Genomic DNA, 13180 nt, shown 5'->3' with positions numbered 1-13180 from the left:
TGGCCAGAGCCTGGAATAGGCTCCCCAGAGAGGTGGTGCTCTCACCTTCCCTGGAGATCTTCAAGAGGAGCCTGGATAGGCACCTGGCTGGGGTCTTATGACCCCTCCCACCCCCGGTGCTCCTTCCTGCCCATGGCAGGGAGTCGGACTCGATGATCTGTCTAGGTCCCTCCCGACTCAGTGATTCTGTGACTGTGACTCTGTGACACGAAGTTGGGCAAAATGCAGCCTGTGATCTGGATTTGGCCTGCTAGGTCATTCCCTCCCAAAAGGAGTACTTCCAGGGCAAAGGTCAGGGGTTAGGGACTGGACTTTTGGTCTCTAGATGGCGACCAGGGGGTGGGGCATCTGTCAAGGGGCGGGCTACCCTTGCAGCCCTTGGCAGCATACCAAAACTCATTAAGTGGCCCACCAGCGGAAATAATTGCCCACCCCTGCCCTATAACATGAACTAATGGCTGTATCTGTGATTGGGACCCGGATTCCTTGTCTCCCTTCCTGCTGGTCATGGATTGAGGCACAGGATGCAGTGTGAAGGCTGCCACACTGGAATGTGTGGTAGGGAGATTCTGGGCCCAGCTTCTTCCCACTACTCTTACCTTGAACATCGCTACCCACCCCCCTCCATTCCTGATGGAAATAGGTAGGTAAAAAGACCTATGAGAAATATATCAACTAGTGGTAAGACACCTAATATGCAGCCTAAATTTTTTCACCTACAAGCCCAGCGGTCCAAATTGGTAAGAAAATAAAATATTAAAATGAATTTTAACGTGAGATTCACTCCTTTTATGCAGAAGTCCAGTGTTTGGGATCAAATGCTTGAACAAATCTGTTCCCAGTAGGCATCTTTGTGGAAAGTTGAGGCTAGTAAGTGGGGAAAAAGGATGCCTCTTTGCAGGTGGTGGTTAGAATAAATACAGGGTCAGCAACTTCTCCTTTATTGCCTTAAACTTTCTATAGGTCTCTCACGCCGCCTCGTCTGGCATTAGTCTTCCTAGTGATGCTAGGTTTTCCTGATGTGGAAGCAAAAGGGCTACATCTAGTTTCTTATCAAATGAAGTTACTTGACATTGCCAGAGGGGCTAAGCTATGAAGCTTTGTCCTATTCCCAGTCTTGGCAACCCAAGGAAAAGACACAACTTGAATGTAAGAATCAGTTTTGAGATTGGAACGGTCTGCCCCTTCCCCACCATGTCTGTTGTTTGCTTCATAGTTAGGGCTCTATTCTGCTTTTCCCCTGTCTGAAATATCTGAAGTCTTGTAGTGGATCTTCAAGACAAGAATGGCTGATAACCAGAGCGTTCCTATTTTACTGTTCTCAGCCAGTTGTTTTGCACATGGACAGTGGCTGCTTTCCAACTTGGTATGCTACCATTTGATCTTGGATGTGCTCCCTGGGTCTCTCTTTAGGACTGTGGTAGCAATAATACTGGGTTTAGCGGGGGAAAAAGATTTGTTTTTCTTCTTGGTTCTGATCAGGATTCTCTATTGAGGAAAGAGTTGAAGCAAACACCCAGAGTTATAGGTTTCCTAGGATATCTTGGATTCAGGATAAAGGAACAGAGGGTTCCAGGCAAATCAGTCATGGATTTGGGCTGAGGATAGTTACAGTTGAATACAAAGGTCTCATTTCAGAAGAGGAAGATGACCATAATGGGAAACAAATAGTGTCACAGAAAGATCTAGTTCTTACTGAAGTCTGCTAGGAATTGTGTTAACACACACAAGTATACTTCAGTGAGCCCGAGTCCATATGGTCCAGTAATTCAGCATATGCCATCTGCTTCTGTCATCTCACCATTGCCAGAAATTAGCCACAGGACCTTCTTCATGGGAATGAATCCCAGAGAGAAAGCACTGCATCCAGCAGCTGGAAGACCATGATGAACTGAGAACTCAGAGCAGTGGTCCTGTCCTACATAACTGACTAAACATGTCTACAGTTAGTATGCCTGATTGTGTTCCCAGTCAGTATGAAAAGCCCCTATTGGCTCTACCCCAAAGAGTCTCCTTTCGCGGGTGGAACAGAGCTTCCTGTGTGTATGTGCTCTGCCCAAGAAGGTTTAATGAAAAACTAAGACTTGCATAGCAGAAGTTGGGTTAGCAAAGTGGCTTCTAAACCCAGAAATATCTTGCTCTTTGTAAGTCGGTTTGGTGGGTTATTTGATCTTTTTGCATCTGAAAGATAGTGTCCTGCAGCCTCTGTCAAGCCACTGTCAGTGCCTCATACAGTATGAGGTATTGAATGATATTTCACAAAACTGGAAGAGGTCCTTGCTTGTATTTCCACACTGTCCAGTTTCCCCAAGACTATACAAAAACTAGAAATGTGAGAAAAGGAGAGAGACTTCTTATGACTCTTTTATTCAAACAGGTAGTCCACCTAAACAAATTAGAAAAAAATATTCTTCCTTTAGTTAAACAAACTCCAGCCCTTGCAAAGGCCAGAAATCTCAAGGCAGAAGTCTTGTCACATACTAAACAGGTATGCTGGACTGCAATTAATAGTAATTCACCAAATTTTCAACGTTCTGTGTCTGGTAGTGGGTAAGCAATAGGGCTGTGTGAAGCTTTGTGTGCTGATTCAATTCAGAGGAGATTCAGACCAATTTCTGAATCTGAATCAAATCAGAAGACCGGTAAAAAGGTCCAAATCAATTCAAAGTTCTCCAAATCGATTTGGAAAAGCTTCGGAAAGCTTCAGAGCGATTCGGAGATTTGGGCAGTCCCCACTTTCCACCACAGGGAGCTGGACCCGGACTCCATGCCAGTAAGTAGGGGGTGAGGTGGGGGACCCCCTCCAGGCCCCATCCCCTGCCTGCTCTCCCAGCCCTGTCAATGGCTACCCCACCCAGCCCCAGCGCTCCAGCTCTTTTTAAAAAAAAAAAAAAAGGCAGCCCTGCATTCACTGGCTGCTGCAGCGGCTGTTGGGGCTTCTGGGGGCTTGTGGCAGAGCCCCCAAGTGGGGGCAGCATGGATCGTCCCCCCGCCTGGCAGGAGCCAGTGAGTGCAGGGCTTTGTTTTTTGGTTTTTTGGGGTTGTTTTTTTCTAAGAGCCAGGACCTGGGGCTGGGCGGGGCAGCCATTGACAGGGATGGGAGAGCGGGTGCGGGGTGGGGCCTGTTTGATTCAGAGATTCGGCCAATTTGGCTGCGGCCGAATCTCTGAGTAGGATTTGACTGAATCGATTCGGGGCAGTGATTCAAATCGCCAAATTGAATCGCTGTCCCCTTAATCAGTCGAATCCGAATCCAAAGCGAATACTAGCCACTTGGCACAGGCCTAGTAAGCAACTACATTTGAGCTCCTATTTTGAAACTGTATCAAAATATAACAGGAACAGAAAAGTGATCTTTCTCTCCACAGTATTTTTATAGATACTGGGATATCATGTAAAGACATAGTCATGTGTTATAAAAGAATGTTGAAAATTAGCAGGAGAGCCATTATGAGATGATAGCTGAAGAACATGCTTAAGTGGAAGGTTTAAAAATATCAATCTGTTTATCAAAAAGAAGGTTGAAGAGTGATTTGATTATACCTTCATGGGGAGAGAATATAGACTTCTAGTCTTCCTATCTATTGAAGGAAGGCATAGCAAGACTGAATTAATGAATGAATGACTGGAAACTGAAGACAGGCTTTCAGAATAGAAATAAAACTTATACTTTTAACAGTCAGGTTAACTCACCAATGCAGCAAACTATCGAGGGAAATCCAGGATTTCCCATCTTCTGATGTCTTGAAAGCAAGACTGGGTCCCCTTTTGGAAATCATACTTTAGCTGACCACATTGTTGTTTTTAGTGCAGAGGTAACCGGGTGAAATGTAGTGGCCTGCTTTACAAGACATTAGATGATTTAATGTTCCTTCCTGTCTTGCTCTCAAGTGATACTTGCATAGCTCTTAAAGAGCTCTCATGATGTCTAATGCATACTGATTAAACTGTCTCCCCTTTCTTGTTCTAGCACATAATCTACAACTATGTCTTCCACTTAACCTTTTTCTATTTTACCCTTAAAGGTACTCATTATTATCAGTTTTGGAAAAAGTGTAAGAGCTGTCTACAGCATCCTGTTGTCAAACTTCTATGGGGGCAGTAAATGATTAGAACACAAATTCCAGTTGGTGAGGCACAATGTTTAATTAAAATTATTCTGTCAGTTACAGGATGTAGTCCTGAAATGCTAAAAGGCGTGGATCATCCTGACTAGCCACAAAGATTATATCGCTATTGACCCTGGGAAAAACTGGCATTTACTGCAAAAATTACATAGACCAACTAGTAATATAGTAGGACCCAAATTCTTTATAGGATTAGGTACCTTACCTCCATGTGAAGGTGACAGTTCGTGAGCTAGACGGGGTTGGGGCTGGGTGTCTGTGTGCGCAGTATAGCTATATGGAACCACTAAGGTGCTCTAGCAGTTGACTGTAGCTTTTTGTGTCAAAGGGTGATGCTAATCCCGTCAACTGCATGGGACCACTTATGAGCTCTTGCTTAGAGGAGAAGTAGCATGCTTTGAAGTAAAAATCGCAGCAGTTAGCTGAGCAGGTCCATTCTTAATTTGGCAACCGTGGTGAATTAAGCAGGTTGTGAATCATCCTCATGGGAAAAAATGGAGATTCTGTAATATCAAAAAGCTTTTGCAAAGAGTTCCAGATCCTAGAACATTTCCGCTAGCAGGTTGAAATGTTCTCCGTCACCTTCCAGCTGCAAAGCTGAGATTTAAGCTTCAAAAAGTACTGAAAAGATATGGAAGACAATAAACTGTTCTATGGATAAACTCAAATGTGAGGAATATTCTACAACAGTAGACCACAGCGGAGCACCACAAAGAAAACATTGAGGAAAATTTGGAAGACATTAGACCAGTGGTGGGCAATTATTTGGGCTGGAGGGCCACTTACAGTGCTGACCTGGCGTGGCAGCAGGAGAGACGGTTGATTCTGTCCAGTCCTGGGCCCATCTGCCCCTGCACCCACCGCTGGGGTTGTTCCACAGAGTGGGCAGGCAGAGTCTCAATGGAAACCAACCCAGAACCCCCACAAGCAGGGCGCACTCAGATGGGATGGGGGGCCTCAGGCAGGGAGCGTCATCCGGGAGCAGGACGGGCAGGGATTACAGGGTGGTGATATTGCGGGGCCCAGGGCAGAGCCACAATAGACTCCGCACATATCCCTCTGGCAAGTTCTGGTTCTACAGGCAGAGACATGCAGGACGTGGACCTGCCATGGGCTGAACAGAATCCCTTGGCAGGCCAAATCCAGCATATGGGCTCTGTTTTGCCCACGCCTGCATTGGACGGTGACATGTACTGTTATTATGGATGAAAAGGTATAATGTTAACCAGCAAGCTAGTGGAGAAATTGTTACCCCAATATCAGGATAGCAACATCAGAAGAAGTAAGGGATTGCCAGAATATGCACAAACAAGTTTGGTGGAAAAGGTCAAGGAGGCTAAAGAAAAATGGCTAAAACAAACCTTTGACAAAATAGAGGATTATGAAACTAGACACACTCCTACAGCTCTCTGATAGCATGATGGATTTCTTTTAAGGAAAAAAAAATGGTAATAGTCATATAAGAAGTAAGAATGGCAGAGCATGCTACAAATACACCACCCTAAAAGGATGGACAGAACTAATGAAGGCACTTTATGACCTTCACATGCACATGCCAGAAAAGAACAAGTCCCAATAGCTACATTCTTGGAACTAGACAGAATGCTAGAAAGGAAGGAAGAGTATCTGGAAAGCATGTTTTTACAGTTGAAATCCGGTCTTCTAATGGAAATTCCAAAACATACCTACTTAAATTCATTATTCAGATATACACATAAGGAAAGCTTCTAGATGACTTCAAGAAATCAGCCCTCATTCCTGTACCAAAAGTTGCCAATGCTAAACACAGTAGAAAAGATCTGACTATATGCTTGATTTAAACTGTGCCCTTTACAGCGTTGATGAAAGTTGTTGCAAGACTATATCAACCTATTAAGACAATGAATCAGCAAAAGTCAGTTGAAAAGGCTTTTTATTAAGATCCAGCCTGATAAACTGATGCACGTTCTTATATTGGCTCTCAAGATCTCCACTCAATATAAACATTTTTAAAAAATTGAACTGGGGTAGAAAGTAGTCATGTGAATAAACTTTAGTGTAGCATCAAGGAAGAAGAATGCACCCTTGGTGTGCAGTCTCAAAGATCATTCAACATATGCACAAGAAAGTGCTTTGATTCCAAATGCGAATGGCATGCAGTCTAGTGGAATTAGTTAGCCCCTGGAAACACGCACTGACCTCTTTCTAATAGTTTCAACTAGACTATAACTCCAGAATATGCTTAGTGCCTTGAACAATACAGGTTTCCTTCGCTTTATGCAGGTTTCATATGTGCAAATTCACTCTTATGCAATGACCCTTTTTATACCAAAAATTTGTTATATGCGAGGTAAATTCACTCTTATGCGATTGGTGTGGTGCAGGCCTGCAGTCAGCTGCTTTATGCGGTGCATTGTGGGAGTGATGCACACCAAAATATATAGTCTCTTGTGTGGATCTGTGCCCCTCGCCCGTTGTCTGCAACACGTTTCTGTACTTGCCATCCCCATTATGGTAACATTCACCACCACCCTGTGCTTGTGTGTACTGTCTGCTGTTGGTGAGTACCAAAATTGCTTTGTAAAAGTGGTAGAAATGGGTCTAGGGGTCAATACAGTCGAGGTCTTGGAACATATCCCTATTTGTCACCTTGTAAAATGGGTTCCCTTTATGCGAATTTGAGTTGCATGCCATTTTCCAGGAACACATGTACAGCATAAAGCGAGGGAAAACTGTACCAGCAAGTAGTAGGGTAGGACCAAATGTTAAAGCTATCATGCATTTCAGTAAAGCAAAGGTGGGAATTGTCTGTATCATGATGGCCAAGTGGTCAGCTAAATGAAGAGACTTGTTTGCATAATATGTTTGATATAGAAGTTAAGGATAGTTCTGGCCAAGAGTTCATTTTGCAATTCCAGATTTTGTGTTAGAGCTCAATTTGTACATCCACCTGAGATTACTGAAATGTTATCTATTCAATTTCCTGGCATAGTTATAAAAGTTCAAGACTTAAAATGTTCTTATTCATCCCTGGTGTTCTTCCAGGTCATCAGAATTCAAAAATATTGAAAATGGGCTGGACGTTCAGAACCACAAAAATAGGTATTGAGAAGGATGAATTTAAGGCACTGCTATCTAAAATACTAGGTTAAAAAAATGTAATTTTTGTATTTGTATGCATAGCAATAATTTTTCTAGGGTGACATTTCTTAACGGTTGCCAAAGGACTTTGTTTTAGCATGTGCACGGGATAAAAGGAAAACCAACAAAGAGGTGAAAGGGGTGTAGAAAGGGGAGAGGTATTCAGAAGTGAGCAGACATTTTGTGGCTTTGTAATGACTGTAAAAGACGGACAGTGGTGGGCAACAACCAGTGAACTGAAAGTGTTGGAATAAGCATACTGGTGAACAGAATAGCATTCCTGAAATAAAATCACTCTCTCATTCCCCCCGTGTTATTTTACTAGGAATGTTGGTAAAATCGTCACCCCTCTCAATAGGTCTTTCAGGATTAGGCTTCACTTCTGTTTATTGTAGTTGCAGGCATGAGACTAAAAGATTAGTGAGGAAGGTGAGAATTATAATTACTGATTTCGTTAGCATAGCAATGTAGACTATCCAGTGTTCAGTGTCACACAGACCTTTGCATATTTTGTTTACACTTCCCTTTAGTTTTGAGCCTCAGTATTTAGCTCTAATCCGATGAGAAAACAATGGCTAAATCTGTCACACTGCAATTTACTTGTGGCTTGGGATCTTTCTGCTTGATTGCTGCTGAACAGGCTGTTTTTGTTATGGTGGAACTTTCCTGCTGTTCCACTAAATGCACCAGGTACCAGGAACAAATGGATTTGTATTACATTGTGCTTTATTATACTTGGCAGTGTGAACTAACTGATCAAGAAAGGGTGCTGTGAAATATCATACGTAGCTGGGAAAGAGGTTGTTGGAAAAGCTTTCTAAAAGTCCTAAAAAAAACTGGTTTACTACAAAAAGCTGTAGGGATTTCAAATCCACTGACCTGGTGCCAGGGTAGAGTGGTTCAACTGTAGAAACTCAACTTTTGCTGTATGTTGAAAGAACATAATTGACAGGCTGACCAGCTGTAGGCTGTGAAGCATGTTTGTACAATGTGATACCAGCTACTCCATGTATGTGGCAGTGGTTCTTTTGCTTGCAGGTCTTATTTTAGCCCGTTTAAATAGGCAAACCTGGCAGTGGCAAAATGCAATAGGAGTAATTAGCCAACTGGATTTGGCTTAGTTTAGGAAAACCTTCTCAAAGCCTGAACACCTGTTGACACTGGTATTATTATCCAATATTTCAAGCATTTCCTCTCTAAAGAAAAAGAATATGCCAAAACAACTGCGGTATTTTATTAGCTATCTTTATTCCCAGCGGTTGTGTTCAAAACAAATGTTTGTCAGCAAATTAACTAGACAGTGGGACTATAATGAAAGCGAGTGGGTGGGTACCATTTGCAGTCTGCAATCTCATTTTATATTCAGCACAACTGAGTGTATGTTTCTAGTCCAGCAGCTGCCTGGGAGTCTCTGCTATTAGATGAATTGTTCCCTTCTGATCATTTTTGTTTTTTAAAATAGTTTTATTTTTATCCTTGCCAAGACCTTTGAAGAGACAGTATAAGTTCCCTCTACTACACACACAAATATAAACTAAAAATAAGTTCCCTGGTTGTTGCTTGAACAATAACTTTGATTTATTTTTGGGTAAGGAATTCCAATGACTGATGATGATGATTCTGCTGGAGCTGTCACTTTAACTTGGAAAGGTTTTGCTATGTTTTTGAAGGAATGTCAGAGCACAATAAGATATTGGGATATCAAGGCCACCTTTCAACATTTCTAAATTTGAGGACTTACTGCACTTCCTTTTTTTAATTCTTGCTGTTTATTACCTGACTCCCTTTCCCCTGTTCTCTCAGATCAGTCATTTCATTCTCTTATCCTACTTCTATCTTTTGGGGACCTACTTTTGAGAAAATAAACAATATTTCTTTATAGTTTGACTATAACCAAAATATGTAGTATAGTAATACTAGCAAGTGATGCTTTATCAGTAATTACCTAAAGCTTCTAAAGCCTATAAAACAAAAAATTATAGTACTGCATATATTCCACTTCAAAATTTGAGAGTTTAAAAAGGTGATCAGTGGCTAAATTTGCATCCCAACTGAATGATCTGCCTTTTTCTTTACTATCTAGCATCAAGGTGCAAAATGTTCAGTACAGTATTTTAATTGGAGACTCCAGTACAGATTTCTAAAAACTGTTGATCATCCCTGATCCTTCTAAATACTAAGGAGGAAGACCTACTAGCATTCTCCCTCTAAAAAACAAAACAAAAAGCAAACATTTAGCCATGAATTTGAAACATCGTTGCCTTGAATGCATTACATAACTTTGCCCCTTCTCCTAGAGCACTGGCTCTCAACCAGAGTGCTGCTGCCTTGAGATCCTTTCAGGAGTGCCATGCAGTGTTAACATGTTAGCAGGGGTGGGCAAAATTCAGTCTGCGGGTCAGCTCTGGCCCACCAAGGCATTTTGTCCAGGTCCCAGCCGGTCCCTTGGCCACACCCAACCCAGGTGTGGGGGCAGCTTGGGCTTCGGTCTCACCATCCTCAAGTGTGCAGTAGGGCTGGGAGTGGCATGGTGGCCAGACTTACTTCCCAGCAGACCCCACAGTTGTGGCTCCTTCCAGCTGCCACTACCAGTCTCTGCTGCCAGCCTTGGCCCCATTGGACAGAGTGGGTGGGCAGGATCTCTAAGGAGATTAGCCTGGGACCCACACGGGCAGAGCATGCTTGGATAGGCAGGTGGGATATGGCTGTGGGCAGGCAGAGAGCAGCATCTGGGAGCAGGATGGGCAGGCGAGGCCAGGGCTGGGATTGGGATCACAGGGCAGTGACAGTGTGGGGCCAGGGCAGAGCCATGATCCAGTGCCTGCACAGCCCTATAATGGGCGCCATTTCCACTGACAGGGGCAAGCAGGGAGTGAATTGTGTCTCTACTCCATGCCCCAGCCCTGCAGTGTCATGGCCTTGTGATCCCAGCATTGTCCTGCCCTGTGTGCCCACCCATCCTGCTCCTGGATGCCATTTTCTGCCCACCCACAGCCCTATCCCATCTGCCCAGCCATGTGCCCTGCCTCCTTGAGTCTCAGCCACTCTGTAGAGACCCCAGGATTGCTGGGCAGTGATGGTACAGGGCTAGGACCTGATCCACTCCCTGCACTGCACGGTCCTCCCCACAGAACCAGCACCCATTGCAGGGGCATGTGGGGAATGGATTTCAGCTCTGCCCCAGGTCCCAGCCCTGCACTGTCACCACCCCACAATCCCAGCCCTAACTACCTGTCCCACTCCTGCATACTGCTCCCTGCCTGCCTGCCTGCAGTCCCATCCCATCTGTCCAGCCAAGTGTGGGGCAGAGCCACTTAAGGAGTTTTGGTGAGCTGTCATGGTGTTCTCCAGCCCAAATAATTGCCTACCCCTGATGTTAGGTGTGTAAACATGATTAACAAGCTAAATATAGAGATTTTAAATAGGTATCTGTAGTATTTTAAAGCATTTTGACTTGTTGTGGTCTTCCTGAGCTCTTTGCAAGAAAACAATTGCTCTATTTTTCTGTAGTAAAAAAATTGAGAGAGAACTAAGAGCTGATATTACTCTGAGGGGTGCCTTGCGTCTATAAAGATTGAGAGCCACTGCCCTAGACAACACTACAGCTAGCCAAATAGTAATAGAACAAGATTATAAGTAAAAATACAATCTGGCTATATTGGCATGTGTATTTTGTTTGTGTTTCTGGTGGGGTGGAAGACTTTGCAATGAAAACAGAGTGCTTGCTGTAACATGTTGTTCACTGACTTCAGGCCCAGGAGGATGCTGAGAAACTGCGTTCAGTTGTGATGCCAATGGAGAAGGAGATTGGAGCTTTAAAGGAGAAACTGATGGAAGCTGAAGAAAAAATAAAAGAACTGGAGGCTTCAAAGGTGAGACAAAATTTCAACTCTGCTGCTTGCACCATTGCTTGTTTCACTGATGGATGCAACTAGTGACAAACTTTGCAGCAGATACACAAATTGAGATATGGTATGAAGTGCTACACCACAACTTATCGTTGTTCTCGTACATGATACTTGTTCTGTACATACTAAGTGCGTTTGTCTTGAGGATATGGTTACATGCACAAACTATCCAGGCATAATCTAAATTATGTGAGCTTGGTATAACACCTGTAAAAATAAAGCACTAAACAGATGGGCATACTGTGTTTTGTCCCTTTCCATCAAGCTCAGATTGCACTAAGGGGCTTCTAAGTCCATGAAAGTTTTGCAGTTAAGCTTTTATAATCTAGAACTGGGACTTCCCCTTCATAGTTTATTTTGATTGTTAGTAGATCAGTCTGCTCATAAAACAAGGTATTAGGTCCAATTTGTTTGTCTTGCATTGACTCTTTTTAGCAGCACCTTTCAAACTTTGCTTAGAGTATAAATCAGTTCTCTAAAACTCCTACTTGCTCTCTCAGGCATGCCAGAAGATATGTTTAACCCAAATTTCTCTGTTGGGGAATGCATGGTTCTTGGCTGTAGCTGTGTTGGTCTAAGGATATAGGCAGGCAAGGTTCTTTGGGTAGATGTGATATCTTTTATTAGACCAACTAAATAGTTGGAAAAAAGTTCTTCTCAAGCTTTCGGGCACAAACATCCTTTTTCAGGCATTGAGAGACTCTGCTGTTGTTCTGAGTTCTCCAAGGTAGAAAAGAAGCCAAAAGTATTAGAAGAAGTCTGTGAAAATGTAAATAGGTGGAAATTTGGAGGACAGTAGGTAGAGCTAGGAGGGGAAGGGGGGAAATGTGTGAAGGTACCTGGTGAATCAGATGTCCCGCAGGTTGTAATAAATCCAATGTTTGTATTAAGTTCATGATTTTTTGTATCCAGTAGATTTATAAAGTTCAGAGGCTTGTCTACTAAAGGTGTTTTCGTAAGTTCCCTTTAAGGTTTTACATTTCTTGTCCTGGCATGGTCTGTCCAAGACAAGAAATGTAAAACCTGCCAACACATCTCTACCACTCCCACAATAACTATGCCCCTCAACAGAACCATCACCATTCCTGGATCTTACACTTGCACCTCCAGAAATGTAATAAATCTTGAATAACATCTGGAAAATTTGTCCTCTTATGAAGTTTATAATGATACAGAATAACTCTTGCCAAATGGCAACTCTTGGACTACTAATGCAGAAAGTCACAGTGTGTAACCTTGGGTCCAGACAACCTACAAGGTCATGAAAAGCAGCATCCAGTGACTCTGTGAAACTGCAGGATTGTGTTGTTGTATAACTCTGTTGTTTTGTTTGTTTTTAGTATCCTGTAGATACTAACATATAGTAGCAAAGAGATGTATTATATTATGAACGGGATGCATTATAACCCTTAAACCCAAGTGGTCCTTTCACTCCTGGCAGATTGCTAATGTGCTCTTGCAGTTCTGTGAATGTGATGTTGGAAGCTCCGGATCAGTTTTCCAGCTTCCTGCTTGTAGTTGTCAAAAATGATGTTACTGTGAAGCATTTAAATTGTTAACTGACATCTTGCCCTTACTATTTGACAAAAACTAGCAAGATTTTGTCAAAGAGTTATTAGAGTATTAGGTGTTAAAAGAGTATGTAACCAATACCTGTCTTTAGTGAGCTACTGTGAAGCATCCAGAATTCAGCAAATATCTGTGCAAAAGTTGCTATGATGATTTACTGGTAACTGTTGAATCTCCAAATATACAGAGATGTGGGTTTTCTGGAAAATTTTGAATTGGAAAATTTTCCAGCGCCCTAAATAGAGCGTGATCTGATTTAGCATGTTTGTTTACTAAATATAAGTCAAATAAAACTAAAAAAGTATCCCCATGTTAATTTTATGTCTCAATAGCCACAGGTATTTGAACTGAAATATTCGATTAGGAAAAAAATTATATATAGCACACTTAATGTGATTTAAATGTTATACTCAAACAAATTCAAAGTGTTATATGGAAAGAAATTATTTGTATTGG

General features: G+C 42.6%; 1 protein-coding gene across 1 annotated transcript in view; it reads left to right on the top strand.

Annotated features, from left to right (window-relative positions):
* The window catches only part of RABEP1 (rabaptin, RAB GTPase binding effector protein 1), a 148592-nt gene that overhangs the window by 53853 nt on the left and 81559 nt on the right, over positions 1-13180 (top strand). Inside the window, exon 5 of the mRNA XM_019511438.1 lies at positions 11000-11119. Coding sequence (XP_019366983.1) covers positions 11000-11119 — 120 coding nt within the window. The remainder of the gene's footprint in view (positions 1-10999; positions 11120-13180) is intronic.

The sequence above is a fragment of the Gavialis gangeticus genome, unplaced genomic scaffold, assembly GCF_001723915.1.
Source record: "Gavialis gangeticus isolate Ggan-Ray unplaced genomic scaffold, GavGan_comp1, whole genome shotgun sequence".
NCBI lineage: Eukaryota > Metazoa > Chordata > Crocodylia > Gavialidae > Gavialis > Gavialis gangeticus.
This window is presented reverse-complemented; position numbering and strand designations above follow the sequence as displayed.